We start from the raw sequence: 24,451 nt of genomic DNA, 5'->3' as shown, positions 1-24,451 counted from the left end.
ATTTACCTTATTTCTTGTCTCTTGACGCATGATTCATATTGACTAAAGTATAAGAGTTCTTTGAGATATACTCTCACCATTGAAAGATTAACACACTTTCTTTAAGATTGGATGATCACTTACTTGATATCGATCTTATCGATTTATTTATTACTTGCAATTAGGAGCACATATGATCCGTCTTGCCTTATTAATGTAACTTGACATCAAATCAATTTTAAGGTGTTCATATATATATATATATATATATATATATATATATATATATATATATATATATATATATATATATATATATATATATATATATTAGATCTGTTGTATTTTGAAGTCGACTCAAGTTATACCTCAGGTCATCACAACTCGGTCAAATAAGTATTAATAATATATCTTGTCATTATTTATTTTAAAACATATATTGGAAAGTATATCTTCTTTTAAAAAGCATAATTTTTTTCAACAATTAAGTATTAACAATATATCTTTTAATTTAATAGATAATATTTGTGTATAACAAGATATTATATTGCCATTATTTATTTTAAAACATATATTGTAAAATATACTTTAATTCAAATTTTATATTTCTTTTATTCTATGTTTTAAATATACATATATTAGATGTCTTGATCAAATAGGGTTTAGGGTTGGAACAAATGATCCTATCAAAATTATGGGTTTGGGTAAGAATAAAAATGAACTAAACCTAATCTAGACCATACTAGAATTAGTGCATGGACCGTGCCAATGAATGACATTTATACCCCAATTTTCCCCTAGTTTTTGCTCCATTTTCTTATTTTATTTATTTTTCAATTTTTTTTAGGCAACCCGAGTACCAATCTGGTTTGAGTTTAACATAATCAACTCAATTCAAATCATATTAACAAAACTAACTCAAATCAACTCGATCCAAGTTCCTTTAACAATTTGGATTTAACCATGAATTAAATCTAACCCGAACTGACTCATATTATATCCTAAAAAATTAAAAGTGTTTTTTTTCCCCTCTTACAAGCATCTTCTTTCAAAAACAATTTTATTCTAACACAAATAGATATTAAATAATGAAGACAATCACTCTTCTTTTTACTATTTCACATCCTTATATTGTTAAAGCCTCTTAAAGGCTGAGTTCTAGCTTACTTATGGCTTAACTAGGCCTTTTAATTTTTCATCTATTCTAAATTAAGTTATGTAGATGGATCGGAATTAAATTGGTGAACAGGTAAAAAATCTTTGACCCGGTCAAAGTGGTAATAAGATGTTAATATTAACAATTTAAATTTATTGAAAATAAAGTATTTTATAAAAGGCGAAGAATGTATATTATAAATTATATAATAAAACTCTACATCACTAGGAAAAAAATTATTATATATTACTTATATGTCAATCTTGACGAGTACAATAAAATGTGATTAGGGGACAGCAAGAGTCTAGGCTGAGGCACATGTGCGTATATACAATAAAAGTGACTATAAAGACAAATGGTCATCTTGTCCATTATGTTATTATCAGAGTCCAATTTGCTCGTGGGATTATATTATTGACATCCCCTCGTGACCCTGCAATTAGGTAATAGTGTATAGAAACACAACCTTTTAAAGGAACTTTGAATATAATTTTTTTGATCCAAAACCTCTCATCTCATGTGTATGCATACCTATAACCTAGCTCGCGTCAACGACAAAGTTTGGCTGTGTCTTCCTCTGCCTTGTGCTTTAATTTTCTAATCTAATAAACATGCATGTATTTTTATGTAAATTAAGTTATTTTATAGATATAAAGGGTTTATTTTTATAAAAAGAAAAGAAAGGTCAGTGAAACAGACAAAAAAGAGTGCGAAAAGAGGTATAAGAAAGAACCTTGGTAGCTTTGTCGTTGAATGGAGCAGGAATTTTGAATGCCATAGCAATAGAAGGATAATAAAGATTTAAAGATACAATTTTTTGTTAAATATTTTTTATGTAAGAAGTACAGTAACAAATTCTCTTCTTTATTTTTTTTACAAACTAGTAACACATTCTTTGAAAACACTTTTTTCTTATTAATTAAAATTTATTAAAAATTATAAACTGAGTTATTTTTGATAATTTTATCACAGAAAGTTAGTGTGTTAATTACTAATATTTGTCATTTATATATTTATATCTTAATATGACGTGTAGGATAAGAAAAATTATTATATGATTTGAGTTTGAGACTACCACTTATTATAACATAATCAAGTTATATTAATATTTTTCGTAAGTTAAAAATTTGGTTACATAATGTAAAGATTAACCGATATCATAAATATGCTATGATCCCATATTATATAATATTTTTTAGTTGTGTAATATAAGGAAGAGCTAAAATAGTTAGATCACTTTTATATCTCTTTTATTCCTTTAAATCAACCAAACAATCTCTTAGATGTGAAATAAAAAAAATTATAAAGGATCTTCTGTGTTTTGATGTTGTCTGTCATTGAAATTCTCGTTGGTGTTTCGTCCAATAATAAGAAAAATGGTTTTATTTGAAAGGTAACGGCGGTGGTCATGTGATCGGGGGAGGTAGGGTTGGTTCACTTTCTCTGCGTTTTAGAGATTAGAATAGAATCTTCTTGGCTCTTCTTCATCCTCTGAAGTGTGGCAAGAGAGAGAGAGAGAGAGAGAGAGATGAGAGAGGTGTGTTTTGTTTGATGGGTAAATTTTGGTAGTGAGTACTGACATGTATTTTGCTGGGTTCGGTTGTATCTGACAACTTGTGAGGGAAATCAGCCTTTGTTTTCTAGATTTAGATTTTCATTATCTGTGGGGTCGGTTCTTTATTTCTTTTTCCAAACAAACATCTATAAGATAAATTTATTTATTTTATTCATTACAAGGTGCGTTCTTTTTGCAGACAGAAAATAAAAAAAATTAAATAAACAGTAAAATAGGTGAATCTCATTTTATTTTAATTTAAAATTTTCATCTCAATTTAAAATATAAAAAACTCATATAGAAATTGATATTAGGACTGGGAGAGTGTAAGTACTAGGTATATTTAAAATGGTGTTTACAATCCGGTTAACATGCATTTTATTTGACTTTCGTTTCATCCAATCTTAATTTTTTAACCATTATTCCTTTTCTTCTTTTTTATAGATGAGAGTTTTTTTATTTATATAAAAAAATTTATTCTAAATTAATAAGACTATTATGAAGAATAAAATTCTATCTAAGGATTTATGCAGTTGCATATCTTAATTGTAAATTCAATATCATTGTATAAGCTATAACATTTACAATCCTGTTGATCATGTAATAATTCTTTACTGCATAAGAACGAGACCAAGGCTAAAATTTCACCAACCTACTTTCTCGTCAAAAGCCAAAACGTTCTCTTTTAAATTACTCTTTAGAAAAAACAACTGTGGGTCCCCCTCCACGCGTTATAGTTATAGATTATCCCACCTAATCTTAGGTTTATATCATCCATTCATAGTAACATAATTAGGTCTAATTCTAGTCTGGTAAAGTCAATCAACCGGGCATAATTGTGAAAAAGTTGGAATGTGGATAGACATATTATTGACCTTGAAAACAACACAGTAACAAACTTTCTTTATTGTTCCTCTCATGTCCCATAAAAATAATGCTGCATAACAATCATATTAATATTTAATTTTAAAAATTATTAAAAATGTATAATTTTAAAGAGATAGCATAAGAAGGGACAACACAGATCCATTCCAAACATTCAGATTCAACTGACGCTTTTTATTATTTTATTATTATTTGCATTTCTGTAAAGAATTAATTCAATAAATAATACATATATTAACATCATAAAAAACATTATCATCTAATCATAAACAATAATAAGTTTCTAACTTGTATCACAATTACTTTTGCACAAAATAATCACAAATATATTATCATCTAATTCATAAAAAATATTTAATGTTATAACATACTTTAAAATAAAACTTATAACTACTAATTAAGTTAAAATAATTTTATAATTGGTGTTGCCTAGTAGTATATTGCAATTATTTTTTATTTTTTTCATTAACAAATATTACATATTAGCTTTTCTTAGTAATATATTTGAACATACCACCTCATTTCTCTCTTCCCTTTCTTCCATCTTCACTATGATACCAATATTATCACGGATTATTTTTCATGGATCACAATCAATTTTATTCAACTTAGAAAGAAATAGATTCCTAATGGGTGTTTGGTTGAATGTTCAGTCCACTTGACGTGCGTCAACTCTGAAGCAACAAACATTAGCTTTTGCATTATTTTTCAAATTTGAAAGTGGATTTGTTACAAAACGTTGATCATCAACTCAGAAACAAACATGCCATATTAGTAAAATTTTGAAAATGAGGGCAATTCACCGAAACATGTACTTAAGATGAACATGTAGAAGTAAATGTTGTGAGGGAAAAAACAAAACAGTACAAGAATCACGAGAGTGGCAATACTCAGACCCATCGAAATAGAAAGGACTACTGTGCCCATGTCAGGCGCTGAAACGAGGCAGTACATATATATATACATACAGCAAAAGAGTCAGGGCTGTGAAGTGTGTGTGAACTGGGAAGCATATGGCCGCACAAGAAGCTGCGAAAACAAGGGTTTTGGCATTGCCATGATTGTTTAGAACATACTACAATCACATACTACTTATTATCTCTTTGCTTCCTTCTTAATAATTCCTCTTCTTCTTCATGTCCTACACTACTACTATAGCTAGATTTATAACTAGGGACTTGAAACTACTGGCGTCGTTACTGCCAATTGCAGCTGCCACATTTTTCAACTTTTGTTTTCATGCACTTGTATAAGAGCATCTTCAAACAGATTACTTGTAGGGTACTTAATTGGATTAAAGTTTACAGATATGGGTTTGAATCAAAAGTATGTTATAAATTCAAGTTTGATAAAAAAAAAAAAACTAGGAGTTTTCTATAATATAATTTATGTTTGGACATTTTTTTGTTATTAGATATCTATTCGCATATTAGATATCTATTCGCATATTGGATGTTCATGTATAATTTTTTAAAAAAGAAATGGAATACGACCGGTGCAACGTGTATGCTGAAGCATAATAATGTAAACTATATACTTCTATTTGTATTATTTTTTTTCACAGCAAAACAAATATTATAGATTAAGAGATTGAATTGTCACAAGAAGTGGCCAAAACTAATATATATATATATATATATATATATATATATATATATATATATTTATTTATTTATTTATTTTGCATTTTGTTTTACCTGTATGACTGTATCAATAAGTTTGTTTGTATTTTAGAAAGCATCAACTAAAGTTTGAGCGAAAGCTTTTATACTACTTTTACTCAAACCACATTAAGAGATATGATACGATCCTACGAACATGGATATTATATTAAAATACTTTACGATCGATACAGCGCAGTTTGTGGACTCTGCAATCAATTTATAACTTTTATGTCTATCATGCTTGTGCTTGAGGAACTATAAATTATCCAATGATACAAAGTTACTATCTTCAAATTTCACTTTTAAGGTTAAAGTGAAATTTGGAGATGGTAATTTTGTTAACATAGAAGGCAAATTAAAGGAGTAATTAATGTCCAAATCAAGAGAGGAACTCCAAAACTTATCAATGATTTACTTTATTTGTCTTTGCTATCTCAAAATCTCTCAATTGTTGGCGAGGAACTTGTAAATAAGGCTATGAAATGAAATTTGATAAAAAAGGGACGCATGATGATAAGAAACCAAACCAGCTGTCATGGGTAGTTGCTGTTCCAATTATCTCTATCAAAGTTTAATTTTTTCCACAACTCATGATCGTTGATGTATGTTGTAATTCAGTTAGTTAGTTAGGAATTAGTTAGTGATTAATTTTGAGATTAGGTTGACAGTTATAAAGGTTGTTACAGCTACATGTGCAGTGTGCATAAAAATAATAGTGATCATGAATGAGAAGGAGAATGCAGAAGTTTAACTTAGAATTCTAAGTTTCCTCTATTTTCTCTCAATTAATTCTTTCATCATCTTCTCTTATACTTTAACATAGAGTGAGTGAGTGCATAGTGTGAGTGTGTGTGAGAATTTTATTGCTCCAACAAACTGGTATTCAGAGTTGAGGTTCAATATCCTTGGATATCGAAATTGAGATGACTTCCTCAAATGGAAATTTTCCAACATCTATGTCTATTCTCATAGGCAAGAACTATGATGATTGGTGTGCTCAGATGAAGGTAATATTTCGATTTCAAGATGTGACAGAAGTGGTGCAAGAAGGGGTTCAAGAACCTGAAAAGAACCCAACTGATGCACAGAAGGTGGCTCACCATGATTTGATGAAAAAAGATGCAAAGACATTGTTCATTATTCATCAGTGTGTAGATGCTGATAATTTCCAAAAAATTAGATCTGTTGATATTGCAAAGAAGGTATGGGATATTCTAGAGAAATCCTATGCAGGGGATAGCAAACTCAAGAAGGTGAAGTTGCAGACCTTGAGAAGGCAGTATGAACTTCTACAAATGAGTGATCAAAAAAGCATTGGTGAGTTCTTTTCTCGAATCTTGGCAATTACAAATCAAATGAATGCTTATGGTGACAAGTAATCAAACTTGGGGATCATTGACAAGGTATTAAGAACCTTGACACCAAGATTCGATCATATAGTGGTGGCAATTGAGCAAGGCCAGAATCTTGAAGAAATGAAGATTGAAGAACTTCAAGTAATACTTGAAGCTCAAGAGATGATGCTCAATAAAAGAAATTCACAAAGATCAACTGAGCAAGCTATGCAAGCCCAAACAACCAAAGGGAACAACTATGATGATAGCAAGAATAAGAAGGGAAACGGAAAGTGGAAGAACAATAAGTGGAAGGGGTCAGGTGATGGCTCCATCAGTTCTGGAAATCATAACCAGAATGAAGAAACTGACAAGAAAAATGGAGGGAATCACAAAGTGGGCAAGAAGAAATTCAACAAGAAAAGGATTCAGTGTTATAACTGTCAGAAATGGGGACATTTTGCAGATGAATGCAAAAATAAAAGGGTTCCAAGAAATGCAGATGAGGCTCAATTGTCACAAGATGAGGATTCCGACTCTGATAAAGTGTTACTAATGGCAATAACAAACTCAGAAGAAGACAATGTTAATTTGTGGTATCTTGACACAGGCTGTTCCAATCACATAACTAGACATAGAGAATGGTTTGTAAACATTGATGATAAGGTGAAGAGCAAGATCAAGTTTGCAGATAACAGCTCTGTAACTGCAGAAGGCATTGGAAAGGTGATGATTCAAAGGAAGGATGGACATCACTCATTTATCAATGATGTGCTATATGTTCCCAATATGAAGAATAATTTGTTGAGTTTGGGACAGTTGCTAGAAAAGGGCTACTCAATGCAGATGGAGGACAATCAATTGAAGGTGTTTGATAACAATAGGAGGTTGATTCTAAAGGCCCTTTTGTCAAGAAACAGAACATTCAAGATTGGAATTCAGATTGCAGAATTTCAATGCTTGGCTGCTTCTATAAGTGATGAAAGTTGGATATGGCATCACAGGTTTGGTCATCTAAATTTCAAGAGTTTAAGTGAATTGAAAAGTAAGAAAATGGTTCATGGTATCCCCCAAATTGAGATACCAAAACAGTTGTGTGTTGAGTGTTGTGTGTCAAAGCAACCAAGGAATTTCTTTCAAGTCAGAAATTCCAATCAGATTCAAAAGAAAACTTGAAGTGATCTATTCTGATGTGTGTGGTCCTTTTGAAGTGAAATCCCTAGGAGGTAACAATTACTTTGTGTCATTCATTGATGAATTTACTAGAAAAATGTGGATCTATCTCATTAAACAGAAAGGTGAAGTGTTTAACATCTTTAAGAAGTTTAAGCTATTGAGTGAAAAATAGAGTGATAAGGTAATCAAAGTGCTTAGAACATATGGAGGTGGTGAGTATGACTCACATGAATTTCAAGTATTTTGTGATGAAGAGGGAATAATTCATAAAGTGACATCTCCCTATAAACCTCAACATAATGGTGTTGCTGAGAGAAGAAACAGAACCATTCTGAACATGGCCAAGAGCATGATGAAAGGGAAGGGAATGCCTCATTACTTATGGGGAGAGACAACTTCTACTACTGTGTATATTCTGAATAGATGTCCCACTAAGAGATTGCAGGGATACACACCTGAAGCAGCATGGTCAGAAAAGAAGCCTAGTGTGAGTCATTTCAGAATATTTGGTTCACTATGTTTTAAGCATGTGCCTGAGCAGATCAGAAAGAAACTTGATGACAAGGCTGAACCAATGATACTCATTGGATATCATCCAACTGGTACCTAAAAGTTGTATGATCCTAGAATGAGGAAGGTTATGATTAGCAAAGATGTCTTGATAGATGAAACAAAGGGTTAGAATTGGGAAATAAATGTTGCTGACAGTGGTGAAAGAAAGGTGATTGTGAACCTTGAAGACAAACAAAGTGAAGATGATGTACCATCATGTGGAGAGCAACTCAAAAGGTCACAAAGAGAGAGACAAGTACCACAAACACTCAGAGAGTATGAATTATATCCTGATACAGTAATCAATGCAGAAGGGGATTTTGTGCACTTTTCTCTACTTGTTGAATCAGAACCAATGACTTATGATGAAGCTTCACAAAGTTCACATTGCAGAGCAGCTATGGAAGAAGAATTGAGATCAATTGAGAAGAACTAGACTTGGGAGTTAGTCCACTTACCTCAAGGAAAAAGACCAATTGATGTGAAGTGGGTCTATAAGACTAAAGTAAAGCCTAATGGAGATGTATCCAAGTATAAGGCAAGATTAGTAGCAAGGGGATTTCTACAAAAACATGGCTTGGATTACAAGGAGGTTTTCGCTCCAATTGCAAGACTTGAAACTGTTAGGCTCATTATGGCAGTTGCTAGCAACAGAAACTGGTCTCTATATCAACTTGATGTGAAGTCAGCATTTTTGAATGGGCCACTTGAAGAAGAAGTTTACATAACTCAACCACCTGGTTATGTAGTGGCAGGACAAGAGGATAAAGTCTACAAGTTGAATAAGGCAATATATGGCCTCAAGCAAGCTCCTAGAGCTTGGAATATGAAAATTGATAGCTTCCTAGTTCAGCAGAATTTCATCAAGTGCACTAGTGAGCATGGAGTTTATATCAGAAACACAAATTCTAGTGAGTTTTTTATAATATGTCTTTATGTAGATGATTTGCTAGTGACTAGCAGTAGTGAAGAAGATATGAGAGTGTTCAAAGGAAGAATAATGGAAGAATTTGAGATGTCTGGTCTTGGTGAACTATCATACTTCTTGGGTATTGAATTTGTTTCTACCAATAAAGGGATTTTCATGCATCAAAAGAAGTATGCAGAAGACATTCTGAAGAGGTTCAATATGATAAAGTGCAATTCTGTTATCACACTAATTGAAACTAGAATTAAGCTGCAAATAGATGGGGATGAGAAAGAAGTTGATCCTACCTTGTACAAGTAAATTGTAGGCTCATTGAGATACCTATGTAACACCAGACCTGACATTGTCTATTGTGTTATGTGAAAGGAACATTGGATCTTGGCATTTTATATCCTGACAGTCAGAAAAATATAGAAGGAGAAGTGTTTGATTATAGTGATTCAGATTGGCGTGGTGATAAGGATGATAGGAAAAACATTGTGGGGTATGTTTTCAAATTTGGAACAACACCAATCTCTTGGTGCATAAAGAAGCAGAGTGTAGTTGCTTTGTCAACATGTGGAGAAGAATATATTGTTGCTGCTATGACAGCTTGTCAAGCTCTATGGATGTAAGCTTTAATGGAAGAATTGAACTTGAGGGATTACAGTCCTATGAGGTTGTTGATTGATAAACAAATCAGCAATTGATTTAGCTAAGCATCCTGTGGCACATGACAGGAGTAAACATATTGAAACCAAGTTTCATTTCCTACATGATCAAGTGAATAAGGAGAAGCTTGAATTGGAGTTTTGTAGGTCTGAAGATCAAGTTGCAGACATACTAACTAAGCCATTGAAGTCTATCAAGTTCAAGGAATTGAGAGACAAGTTAGGAGTGACATCCTTGACAAATCTAAATTAAGGAGGGATGTTGATGTATGTTGTAATTCAGTTAGTTAGTTAGGAGTTAGTTAGTGATTCATTTTGAAGTTAGTTTGACAGCTATGAAGGTTGTTATAGCTACATATGCAATATGTATAAAAATAATAATGATCATGAATGAGAAGGAGAATGCAGAAGTTTAACTCAGAATTCTAAGTTCCCTCTATTTTCTCTTAATTAATTCCTTCATCATCTTCTCTTATTCTTTAACATAAAGTGAGTGAGTGCATAGTGTGAATGTATGTGAGAATTTTATTGCTCCAACATTGATAAGAAACAGAACCAACTTGTAGTTGTAAATGTTGCAGTATTTATATCTTTTTTTTATCAGCAATAATAAAATAAAATAATATTTGGGTACAAGGGGTACCCCTACCCATATACATCATAGGACCATTGTTGCACTTGCCATTTTGTTTCCATTTCTATATATATGGTTTAGAACCCTCTTCACATTTTATATAACACTACAAGAAAATTGTTTTATACCTACAAACACCTTTACCTACATACATGAATTAGTGTAAGTAAAATTTAAAAATACTTTATTACCTACCATTGTTTAGTGTATGTTAAATTCAAAGACTTGTACTTACAGTTTTTAGTATAGGTAAATTTTGGTAAAATATAAAAGATTTTTTACCTACAACTATGTAGTGTAGGTAAAACCTTATAAAAACTTATACCTACAACCAAATTGTAGGTAAAATAAAAAAGATTTTTACATACAAATGGATGGATAGTGTACATAAATTAATGAAATAAATTAATTTGAATTAGGTGTTTACTCTTATTTTAATTTTTCACAAATCAGGGTTGTTCTAATTCTAACTATAATTTAATAAATAATAGACTTAGTTCATCTCATTCTAATTCAAACTATAATTTAATAAATAATAGAGTTAGTCTATCCATTCTAATTCTATTGTATCATCTTGATTCTATAATTTAGAATGGAACACAGAGAGGAACAAGTCTCTCAAAAAGAGGGAGAGAGAAAGGAACCGAGAGAGTTATGGAAATGGAAGGTGGTGGCGACATCTTCCTCGACTCAGATTCAGTGGTTGTCCAAAATACTTATTCTTCTCCTCTCTCAATTCACATCTCTTTCTTTCTCTACCTTAGGGTTTTCTCATTCCTATCTTCTACAAATTTGATTTTGATTTTTAGGTCATTTCATTTGTTTCTTACTTCTATTTCTATGGATGAATTTTTTCTTCGGAATAAATTTTAGGTTCTAAATTGATATTCTGTCGAGCTTTCATTTTGTGTGAACTCTAGTTGCTAACAGATGCATTAAGTTGTAGGTATTTAAATGATAATATGGATATCAAAACTATGATTGAAGGTTTGGGAAGAAGTTTTCTGAGATTGCAAAACATACATATAGCTTCGATACAGTTTTCACACTCCGCCATGCTTTCTCTAACAGCTGCTCAGTTGAGGTTTGTCATTTTTTTTGGCATCTTAATCTCTTCTTTTTCAGGCGTCATTGACAACATCCCTTCATGTTGAAATTTCTTCCCTTGAAAGTTTGCAATCTACAATGCTTTGAACTTTGTATTTGTATGAGTTCATTGTTTCATAACTATCCAGTGAATGCACCAAACATTTTATTAGATCAAGTAGGATCAAATCCAATTTTCTACTGCACGCTAAAATTGGTGCACACGAAAAGAAATGAAACATCATGAGGAAGAACAGTGATGAGCTTGTGCAATTTTGGAGTCAGAGGAACAACAGAGTGGACCCTGAGGTGTTGAAGTCCATGGGGAATGAAGCGTACAAGTAGGAAAGATTTGAAGAGGCTTTGGCTTTGTATGACCGTGCCATTGTTGTTAACTCCAAGAAAGCAACATATCATTGCAACAAGAATGCGACTTTGATAAGCTTGGGAAGGTTTCTGCAGGCAATTGTTGAGTGTGAGGAAGCTATCAGGTTGGAGCCTTCGTGTGGCAGACCCCACAACCGTTTAGCAACAATTTATTTCAGGTACTCAAAAATAATAATTATCATGTGTATGCTTCATTCAATTTGCTATGGACTAGTATAAATAAAAGGGATTATATGTTGTGATGTTTGTTTTGTTATTTATTACAAAATTGATAATTTTTTATTGTAGATTGGGAAAGGCTGAAAAGGCACTGAATTGCAATGAAACAAGCCCATGTGTTGATTCCATACTTGCTTTCCAAGCTCAGGCTCTTCAAAATCACCTTAGCAGATGCACTAAAGCTCGAAAAGTCAAAGATTGGAAAGTTATATTAAAGGAATCACAGGCTACAATATCCTTGGGTGTTGATTCAGCTCCACTGGTTAGTTTCCTTGGTTTAACAGTTTCTTTCCTATGCCTAAACTTTTTGTACTCCAACATTTTTTTTATCATTTTTGGATTGAATTTCACCTAATGTTCCATAATAAATAACACTCCCAAATGGGAATCCTATTATTCCACTTTGTTTTTATATAATATAAGTGCCATAGTGATTGATTGATGAATAAGCGACTATGGTATGCCTTTCCCTGATTAAAAAAAGACTATGTATATACTAGGTCTATTGTTTACATACTGAAGCCTTGCTAAAGCTCTTAAGACATCAAGAGACACATGCTACCTACGAGAAAATGCCAAAATTTGACCTTGATTATTCTAACAAATTATTTGGCCCGGTTCGTAGTGCTTACCTATTGATGATAGGCACACACATTTACTTGGCAGCCGACATGTTGGTGAAAATGCTTTTTTTTATGATGTTTAACAAATTATTCAAACATGGTTTCTCTATTTTGCATGATTTGCAAACGAAGACCACCAATTTAGTTAAAAAAGGACCTATAGATATGTTTAAAGCAGTCTATTTATTTCTTTTATTTTTTTGCTTCGGGTTTAAAGCAGTCTAAATAATGAGAAGTGCCAAGAATTGGGTTTCCCACTTTATAATTCATTTTATAAACTTAAGGGTGATAACGATGAGGCATAGATATTGTATTAGTTGGTACTTTGTATTTATATTGTTGTCTCACTTGACCAAATTTTATATATTGTTCACCAAACAAGTAAAGTAAATTATATCTTCCCCTGCTATTGTTGGTTTATATTCAATGATGGTAGGTGATATATTACCTGAGTCTAATTAGTAATAAATGAATGAGCCTAAGTTTGCTCTGCTTTTTTGTGTGCTGACAGGTTTGAGGATGCAGTGACAACATCTCAGCAAGCATCTAAGTTAGATCCAAGTAGCTCTGAGGTGAATGCAGTGGTAAGGAGGGCCAGAGCAGTGGCATCAGCCAAAATGAGTGGTAACTTACTCTTCAAGGCATCAAAATTCACAGAAGCATATGTTGTATACAATGAAGGACTATAGCATGATCCATACAACTCAATTCTGCTATGCAATAGAGCAACATGTTGTTCTAAGCTAGGTCAATTCAAGAAAGCAATTGAAGATTGTAATGTGGCATTTATAGTTCAGCCAAGTTATAGCAAGGCAAGGTTGAGGAGGGCAGATTGCAATGCCAAGGTGCATCCCTAGTTACCAAACAGGTCATAGCCTTTCTAGAATTGTCTTCTTATTAGAGGTGTTCATGTTAAACATATTTGTTGTATGATATTTGGATTACTCTCTCATTTTTTAATAAAATTTAATATTTTTTTTATGGAGTTTTCCAACTCACTTATTAGGTGCTATATGGGGCTATAGCATATAAGTGTTAGTATACGCACCCTTCTAACTTGTTATTTCACCTCTGTTTTATTTTTATTTCTTTTTGTTACATTGTTTATAGTTCAGCCAAGTTATAGCAAGGCAAGGTTGAGGAGGGCAGATTGCAATGCCAAGGTGCATCCCTAGTTACCAAACAGGTCATAGTCACTCTAGAATTGTCTTTTTATTAGAGGTATTCATGTTAAACATATTTGTTGTATGATATTTGGATTACTCTCTCATTTTTTAATAAAATTTAATATTTTTTTTTATGGAATTTTCCAACTCACTTATTAGGTGTTATATGGGGCTATAACATATAAGTGTTAGTATATGCACCCTTCTAACTTGCTATTTCACCTCTGTTTTATTTTTATTTCTTTTTTGTTACGTTGTTTATAACTGTTTATTTTCCTTTTTGAATTTTACATAAGTTTTTGATTGATCCCAGTTAAATGGCATGTTTATGCAATTAAATCATTTTGGAGGTAATTTTATGTTTGAATTAGCTTTATGTTTGAAGTCTTATGAATAGGTTAAGATTGCCATGGTTGTAATTTTATGTGTAAAATGTTTGTACAATGGTACCTCTTTTAGTTGTATAGAAAGTTAGGAGAAAGAAAATAATAGAAATTAATTTAGGCATGGAAATAAGAGAAAATAGTAGAAAGAGAAAGTTCACAGAGAAACAAAAATCATTATAGGAAAGGTTTATCTATGAAGTGACCTTGACAAGAAGGAAATAGAATACACAGGCTAGAGTCCAACAAATGAGCCATTCTAGAAGCTTTGTCAAAAGTAATGTTGTACGTAAGTCTTATATCAACCATATATTGCTTTTATTTTTTAATCTCAATTTATAATAATTCATAATCTCAATTTTTTAATCTCATTGTAGTTTAATTAGCAAGTTTTTTGTTTTCTTTTAGCCTATTATTTTTTTTTTCTTGTTAAAAATCATAGTAATGTTATATGGTGCAATTTATGGCTATAGGCCTGTACAAATACTTGGTAGGGGTAATTGCAAGAATTTCAAATTTTTTATTTTTATAATGTGATTATTATTGAGATAATTAAAACCACTATTTTTTATTTGTCATTTTTTTTATCTTGATACTATTGTTTTTTCTTTTTCCTTGTTTTATTTTTATTTTTATAACTTATATATTCTTCCAATTTAATTGTCATTTTCCACGTGATAATTAAGAAAAACATATGAACAGGTAAGTAGCAGTGAACATAACTAGAAGATTTATTATTATTATTATACGATTTTTACTTACAGTTAGGAGATGTAAGTAAAGTTAATGACTTTTACCTACACACTATATATAGTAAGTAAAACTTATAGTGATAGATAATTAACCGTTATTAAATATTCCTTCAAGGTTGACGAAAGAAACGTCCTTAAGACAAATATTTATTTTTATTTATAGTAACAGTTTTTGTCCGTAGGTATATGTCATTTTTTTTTATAGTGTAATATATTTTGCTTATAATTTTTTTTTCTACTAGTAATGTTTTGAATTCTTTATTTTTTATTATCGTATAATAGTATCCTTATGTGTTGTTGGTGAATAATATAAACCTGCCGATGCATGGTATAGATTTTTTTTTAATTTTTTTTACAAAATGCATGGTATAGAAATTAAATTAGGATTCCTTCAAAAAAAATTAAAATTAGGTTTTTATGACTCCTTAACGTACATATGCACTTGCTACATTAGGATAGAAAAATCAAACTTAAGAAAACCCCAACAATCGATGGGATACAAATTAAATAACCCTGTAGTACAGTGCTACACTATGCTGGTTTAATTTGTATTATAACTAGGCATGAGTGACTATTGATATACACCACCTTCCTCTCATGTCTTAACATATGAATTCCTTTCAACTCTCTCTTTATGATGTTCTTCAATCGTAAATCCGTTTCCGTAATTTGTTTCCATTTCCCTTTTACTTGGTAAATATATAGATAAAAAAACAAAAATAATGAGAAAAGAAAAAAATATGGCTTTTATTAGAGATCTCATATTGAATATATTTTTTATGAAAGAATATGTGATCAAATAGTACTATATATAACTGTAAATGAGGGTAATTCTCTTACTATGAGTTAGTTTTTTTAATTAGTTGTGTTAAGCCCAAAACTTTAATTTTAAAATAGTATCAAAATACTGTAAAAACAAATAGTATCAGAATATCATAGTAATTTTTATTAGGCCTACTAAGTTAATTATTATTGGATTGTTATTGAACCACTTAAAAATATTAAATTGATATTAAACCACTTAAAATGTAATATCCTCATGAGTGGTCCAACAATGAGATCTAAAATAAGTTTTAAAAAATAAGAGTTATATATTAGGTCTTTTTATCAAAATGTGTGATGTTTTTGTTAATATATGTAACATTTTTTGTTTTATAAAAATAAATAATTTTTTTTTATTGTTAGACCTAAAATTTAATATGTTTAAAAATTTCTATTGATTAATAATATGGGAAAAATAACATAAGTTAGGAAAGATCCGAACATGGCGAACGATTTAGGTGGCTCCGACCAGCAAAAGCTCATGGTGATTTCCGGTTAGCAACAAGATTTGTATACACTTACAGAAAACTCTATGTCAAAGTCAAAGAATATAAGAAGAAAGTAATAATATTAACTTATATTACTTGTAGGTATAAAATTTCTTATATAATGATGGATGGAGAGAAAATCAGTTGAATAACTATTGTGAGTCATATATATATATATATATATATATATATATATATATATATATATATATATATATATATAAAGTATAGCTCTCACTCCATAGATTCTATGAATTTCTTGGATTTTTATCAGTTGAATTCTTGGAGATTGAGATAGCTTTTAGATTATGCTTAGCTCTTTATAATAGTTAATTATATTCATGTCGAATATGAGGAAAGCGAACTAATTATAAGGGTGGGAAAACTCTGACAGTTTAACTTTGTTTTTCAATCTTCAAAAATAAAGAAAACTATGTTTTTTCCCGATAAAGAATCATAGACATTAACAAAATAATCAGCTGTGGTATCAATCTGAAATAATTACTCATCATTTTCCTATTGTTTTGGATTGGCCCTCTACCTCCTTTTGCGTCCCTACTCTTTCACTTTCACCAATATAAATCCATAGCATTTTTTTTAATTATTATTTAGATTTAGATCTTCACTGACCACTTATTGCCCACTATGATTTTCAAGCAACTTTTCATTTTTTCTTCTTCTTAACTTTAGTTTTTTCTTTCAAATTATGATATCTGTACCCACCCAATTATCAAAAGAAATAATACAACTGTAGTCAATGGAAATATTCAAATCCATAAAAAATGACAATTCAATTATTTAGGAAAATAAAAGTAAAAAAGAGGACATATATTTGTATGGAAAATAGTATTTGAAAAACCTTTTTTATACAACAAAAGAAAGATTGTTGATAACAAAATAGAGACATGTGAGGCAAAATCAGTAATATGATAGAGAACAATCAAACCTAAAAATAATATTATAAAAACATTATGTAGATACTAAAGTTTTATTTATATTAGTGTGAATGGTGACATTATTGTTATCTCTGAAAATGTAATTAAACTCAAATGAACAGTGTTAATGTTTCGTACAAAATTTCATATACTTATTTTGTTTCTACTATTTAACATTTCTGGAATAAAAATTGCCGCTCTTATAAGTTGTTTTAAGTTTCCTAGTATTATTGGCTATTGGTGAAAAACAATTATTTAATTTGTGGAATAAATGTATTTCATGAACATTAACTACCTTTGCCTTGTTATTGTTTTTTTTTTCCGTGGACAATGTTCATTGTTACCAAATTTAGTCTCTTCCCTTGTGAACTAGTTCGTGCATTCTGAAATGCAAAGCTTTCTGTATTAATTCTTCGCAGTTCGTCATGAAAAACATCAAGAGTACGTACGTATCATTAAAGAAAAAATTGAAGCGGCCTTGGTCAATTTACTCCTCTAAAAGTTAGGCTTTACAGATTAGAAATAAGGAAACTGTGATTAAAAAAAGTAGAAACATTAAAATTTGAACGTTTTAAAAAATAATAATAATGGATTAACACATAGTTGAAAAAAATATTTTCCGATAAACAAAAAAATTAATATCTTAATACAAGGTGTACTCCAAGTATAGTAATTAACTGACGAAGGATCAAGATCAAATTAAATATTCTTAAACGTCAACAGCCAAAAACCTCACAGATTTACGAAAGAAAAAAGTACATTAGATTAAATTAGACAAGAAAAACCAATATGCTTTACCTTTAAATTTTAAGTAAAACAATATTACTCAAATAACATATTGAATAATGTAAAGTGCTCAAAATACTCTTTAACATATTTTTTATTGATTAAAATTTATTACAAACTTTTAAAGCATGCACATGCATGAGCTGAGGTTCAATATATAAGGAGCGAAACTTCAATAGTTTTACAATTTGCAATAAATTATAGTTAATAATAGAGACTCAAATCAAATAGTATATTATAGAAAATAGTGTATTATAGAGCTAGTATATTGATTAAAAAAAGAGAGCTAGTATATTGTTAGTATTTCTCATCAATTACTAATAGCCTGTTATTTTCCTTCCTCTAACCGTGTATGAATTTGGAAGTGTTACAATATTGCTCAAAATTTAAAATAATGGGGCAAGGTATCTTATATTTTAATTGAAATTAATCGTATATTTTTTATAATAATTTTTTACTACATTATTCTTATCACATTTTTCTCTCTGATTTTTTTATGTTTGTTCCTTTTCATATAAAATATTGTACAAAATAAAGTACAACTAGAATGTTTCTAAATTTTCTAGGAAATCCTTACACATGCCATTAATTATTATTTAATAGGTAGTAACTTTATATCGTATATTGGACAAATATTCATGTTATAGAACATTATTGTGTATCATTTTTTTTATCTTGAGTCCGCAACTACGGGTGTCTTGATTTTCAAATTTACTGGCTTAGTGATTATATTTTTGCTCACAATACATGCGTCAATAATCAAGAGAAATTTTGCATATAAAAAATTAAACACAAATTATTATATTAAATAAATCATTCTCTGGCGTACTAATGAAGTGAAATCTTAACAATGTCAATCATTTTTTGAGTTATACTGAGTACCATTTAAGTATATGTAACTATGTTTTGCGTAGAATTGCATTTACCTACAAAGTTTAATACACAAGTAGCTCATGCATGCTTGAGGCCGGGAAAGGGGGGGGGGGGGGGGGGGGGGGGGGGGAAATAAGTAAAGAGAATATTATTGCTTTCCCGGGGAACACAAAGGGAGGTGGAAAAGCTGTAAAAAAATTACTGCGAACTTTTGGGGGTCAATAATTCAATCACCTGGACACGTCAGCAGAATGAGGCCTAATTGTGGAAGAGCCAAAGCCAAAAGCTGGAATCTCAACGTAAAAGTAAGGGAAAGCAAAACAGGAGCAGCTATAGAGCTAAGCTCATGCTTACGGGTAAAAGGCACTAGGCACATATAGCATATACAATACTACCATTCTTATCACACTGTCACATGATGTTGAAATTTGAATAGTGTGTTTATGAGTTTATCAAGAAAAGGGCAACAATGGGGAGAGAAAGAGAATGTTTTTTTAATCACTTTAACTATAAAAATAGAACTTTTGGCTCTGCTAGAATTTGGAAGACCTTGTTAGATTCCAAATCTTTCCTCTCATGCTCCTATATTTTAGGTAAACTATGGTTTTCATCTTTAGACGTATAAATCATAAATAAGTGATAATTTAGTTCATAAAAAAACAAATTTTTTATTTTAATCCATGAATATACATAAAATGTGACCATTTTATTATATTATTAAATTTGTAAGATCATATTATTATTAAATTATATTATTTAAAAATGGATTTTACATTAAATTATATTTTTATAACTAATTTAACATTTGGTTATATAAAATTAAGAGATTAATTTATTATTAAGTTATATGAAAAAAGTAATTATTATATTTGCTACATATTTAATGACTAAATCAGATTTCTTTTATTTATTTTAAAGACTAAATTATTACTATATACACGTTCAGACATCTAAATACTCATTTGCCTTGTTTTGATCTTTTGGAAATTACAAAGAGTAATTTTGTCTTTAACGTGGCTTAAACTTAGCCACATGCACAATTCAAAAATTTAACCTAACACACACTAAGTAGCTTCACAAATTTCATTATTTTAGATTGATGATGAGACCCATGTTTAATCTAGAATTTTGTCCTGCGTGAAACTTTCTAAATCTTTTCAAAAATTTATTTCGAAGGAAGAAATTTGCCAACAACCCATTCTTTTAACATGCATTCTCTTATTATTTAAAAACTATATTAAAAATTATAAAATTAAAAAAGAATATAATTAGATAAAAAGTAATACTTATATAAAAAAAATTTAACTAATAATAAAAATATATTAAAAAAATCTATTTTTCTCTCATAAATTCAACATATATTATCAGCCAAACTATATTGATTGAGAAAAAGAGAGATATAACAACTAGAAGAGAAGCTATGGAAGAACTGAAGGATAGAGATGTTGTGACCCAACCAAAACAGTTTTTAGTCATCTCGTAGTTCGATGTTTTGTTTATTAGTACTATGTGTGCAATTGAAAAATGATAGGGATTCGAAATTAGAGAGACTGATCGGTGGGTGACATTTAACAACAAAAGGAAAGCTACAAAACGGAAAGAGCACTCAGCTCGTTTAATGTGTGAAGTGAAACCTACCTTTCTCTTTTCACTATGACTTGTGTTCTTTCATAAGATTCCGTTAATTTAAATTCATTTTATTACGAGAACAAAAAATGTACTGTACTACTAATATATGCACACAATAAACCCAACTCTTTCACCGAATTACCCGTTACCGAGGGATATAGTCCTTTGCTTTGGAATGGGAGAGATCTTTCTTGATTGCATAATTATTGAATTATTGAATACCCACCCACCTTATCATCTAAAGGTAATTATATTTATTTTACCGAAATTATAAGGAAAATATTATCTAATATTACCGAGGGATATAGTCCTTAATTTGCTTTGGAGTAGTATTTTAAAAGTATGTTTCACCGTCATTAAAAGATCAATTGGTATGAATTAGTCTCTAATGAAAAATATTTATAATCTAAATTAAAAGATTATGTTTTTCTTTATAAGCTTCCAAACACATATGATAATAGATAACATTATCTTTTAAGTTAGGACTTTAATTTTTAAAAACATTAAAAAATCAGTTAAAAAATTACTTTTGAAATAGAAGTACATGATTTTGCTAAAGGATCGAAATTCTTATTTTTTGTTTTTATTTTACTTTTGAATGTTGGATGTATATATTTCAACGCTTAAGAATTATTCATGGATTTATTTATGTTGAAGTTGGTTCAATCGAATGTCAATCTTATATGTAAGAATTCTTTGGCTGTATACTTGTAATATCTTTTTCTTCTGTCTTTTTTTTTTGTTTATCATTTCTATGACTATCACCTTTCTTCCTTTTCATCATATTAGTATTTATTATATCTTGTCATTTTAGTTTTTATCCATCTCCCTCCCTTGCACCAAATTCACAATATGCCATGGAGATGGTAAAGAAACACTAGTCAGAAAAAAACAAGTATAAAGGGGTTGGGAGGGGGGAGGGTCCAAATGTCAATTTGCAAAATATGGCAACATGGCTTTGCTCTGCACTGCACCTTCTTCCTCTTGTGCTCGATTTTAATTGGGTGTGCCCGGGATGATTGTCAGAGATCAGAACCCTTCCTCTGCATACACGCACAATACAAACACACACGTAGAAAGAGAGTCACGGGTTTGTCTTGAAAAGCCCCTTATTTCAGTCCTAGACACACAGACAGACAGACACTTATTCTCTCTCACCGCATAACCAAGCACCCTAAACAATTCAACAAACACATTTATTTGTAGCCAAACACTAAGGACCCTCTTTATAAAACTTCAAATATTTTATTGAAATATGAAAAATTATATTATTTATAATTTTTTTTTATTTTTCTATTTTTTTACGATAAATATTTTTTTTAAAATATCTTAAGAAGACCATTAACAAAATTTTATTTTTATATAACATCAACAAAGGAAAACAATTTCCTTCCCCTCTCCAGAAACAACATCCACAATTTATTTAAAATAAGAAAAAGACAGAGCCAAACCACATTAGATTGTACCCGCATTAATTTCTCTCTCGCCTCCTTTATCTAGCTTGCACCATTCCCATGCTTTCACTCACACCGTCTCTTTCTCTCTGATCTTTTCATTCTGTCTCTTCTCTTTTCTTTTCCTCTCTTCTCTCTTTACTTCCCTCAATAGCAAAAGCTATGGCTCTTCTACTAGACAACTGTGAAAGCATTTTGCTGTCTTTGGACACACACAAATCAGTTCCTGCACCTTTCCTTACCAAAACATACCAACTTGTAGACGACCCTTCCACCGACCACATAGTCTCTTGGGGCGAAGACGACACCACCTTCGTCGTTTGGAGACCCCCCGAGTTCGCTAGGGACCTTCTCCCCAACTATTTCAAACACAACAACTTCTCCAGCTTCGTTCGCCAACTCAACACCTATGTATGTATCACACACCCATCATATCTCTCTTCTTTTTTTCTTTTTTTTTTTTAAGTTCTTTTATCGAAGGCAATCATGTTTGAAACATTATCAATCAATATATATGAGAGACAAACTTTGAAACATTATCAAACAATATATATGAGAGACAAAACTTAGAAACTTTAATTCCGATTTTAAAAAACGAAACAGAAAGCATTTAAGGAATTAATATCTTTAGTTTTTTTTTTTTATCCAAGTATTGGTAGCGCATCTCCAACTCCTAGTAAGAATTCAAACTAGTCCTTATGCTAGACCTAATTCCCATTTTAATCTCACTTTCAAGATGTTACATTTTTGCATGCTCCAAATTGTGATTTACCATGTTGTGGTAATTAGTCCTTCAAGATGTTACATTTTTTGCATGCTCCCAATTAACTAACTTGGCTTTGAATTTTGTTTGAATAGGGTTTTAGAAAGATTGTGCCTGATAGATGGGAGTTCGCGAATGAGTTCTTCAAGAAAGGAGAGAAGAACTTGTTGTGCGAGATTCACAGAAGAAAAACCCATCACCAGCATCATCAACAAGTACAAGCCATGAACAACCATCACCACCATCATAAGTTTGGACTCAACGTTTCCTCTATCTTTCCCTTCCACAATAACAGACTCAGTGTTTCCCCTTCTCATGATTCGGACGAGGTAATAATACCCAATTGGTGTGACTCGCCCCCAAGAGGAGTTGCCGGTGTAAACAACAACAACAGCAGCAGCAACAACTACAACACTGTCACTGCACTTTCTGAGGACAACGAAAGACTTAGGAGAAGCAACAACATGCTCATGTCGGAGCTCGCACACATGAAGAAGCTTTACAACGACATCATCTACTTCGTTCAGAACCATGTCAAGCCCGTGGCTCCTAGCAACAACAACAATTTCCCTTCTTTTCTACTCTGCAGTGATAATAGTAATATCAACAACAACACATCACCACAAACACAAACACAAGCACAAGCCTCTCCTATGAGTAACGTTTCAACGGTGCAAAGGCAACTGAAGCAGTTTGTAGGGTGCTATTCCAACAACACAAAGCAAGCGCGTGCTGTGAACTCTCCCACTAACAGTTCCATAACCATTGTTGAGGAAGAGGCTAGCAGTAACAGTTGCAAGACCAAGCTTTTTGGGGTGTCTCTTCAATCCAAGAAAAGGGTGCACCCTGAGTACGGGTCTAACAATGTTCTTCAAAGCTCCGAAACGAATAAGGCGCGTTTGGCTTTGGAAAATGATGAACTATTAGGCTTGAATCTTATGCCCCCTTCAACTTGTTAATTAGTTAGTTAAGTTAGTCCTCCCAAAATTCATAACCTTAGAACCTTGCTATTTTCTAATTTTAATTGCTTCATATATGTATAAATATATATATTTTTCTTCTTTAATCCCTTAATTTGAGTTTTGAAGAAGGCAAATGCTGTTGATGGAAGCTTGTGTTCGTGCGTGATCCTGTGTACATTTAACTTGGTGCCGAGGTTATATCCTTCGTTTTTCCTATCCATATGTCCGCTATCTATAAATCTATTAATTATAGATAATAAAAATGAACAAATAATTCAAAGAAAATATCCGGGAAATTATTGTATAATTGTGAATACTATGTCTCTATTGTCGATAAATTGATAAGTGTATTAATTTGTCCTAAATAGTAAAGTTAAAATCGAAATTGAGTGTTGAATCTACATAAACTTTATTTGTACTTATGATGCAATCCTACCCCCCAAGGATATTGGATAGAAGACTTCAATTAGATTGGGTCAAAGATGCAAGAGAAGGTCCTAGGGTTCTCATGAGCCTTAGGATAAATTTCTGAGTCCATGGGCCAAGGTTGGGTCCAATTATCTTTGTACATATTAGATTAGGATGTCATTATATTTGGTCCTTGTATTTA

General features: G+C 31.0%; 1 protein-coding gene and 1 long non-coding RNA gene across 2 annotated transcripts; both read left to right on the top strand.

The window, feature by feature from the left end:
* Nucleotides 1-11,124: 11,124 nt before the first annotated feature.
* On the top strand, nucleotides 11,125-15,164 carry LOC112999385 (uncharacterized). The gene is made up of 3 exons (XR_003264566.2): nucleotides 11,125-12,144; nucleotides 12,275-12,467; nucleotides 13,340-15,164. It is a non-coding gene; the product is annotated as an uncharacterized lncRNA (long non-coding RNA).
* Nucleotides 15,165-22,186: 7,022 nt separating this feature from the next.
* LOC100782841 (heat stress transcription factor B-4-like) lies at nucleotides 22,187-23,964 on the top strand. Its single transcript, NM_001254675.2, is given in 2 exon segments — nucleotides 22,187-22,527; nucleotides 22,975-23,964. Coding segments are annotated over 2 exon segments (1,113 nt in total). The 5' UTR covers nucleotides 22,187-22,278; the 3' UTR covers nucleotides 23,839-23,964.
* The last annotated feature ends 487 nt before the right edge of the window (nucleotides 23,965-24,451 follow it).

Source organism: Glycine max, chromosome 14, assembly GCF_000004515.6.
Source record: "Glycine max cultivar Williams 82 chromosome 14, Glycine_max_v4.0, whole genome shotgun sequence".
Lineage (NCBI taxonomy): Eukaryota > Viridiplantae > Streptophyta > Magnoliopsida > Fabales > Fabaceae > Glycine > Glycine max.
The sequence above is the reverse complement of the archived record's forward strand: the minus strand, read 5'-3'. Positions and strand labels throughout refer to the sequence as shown.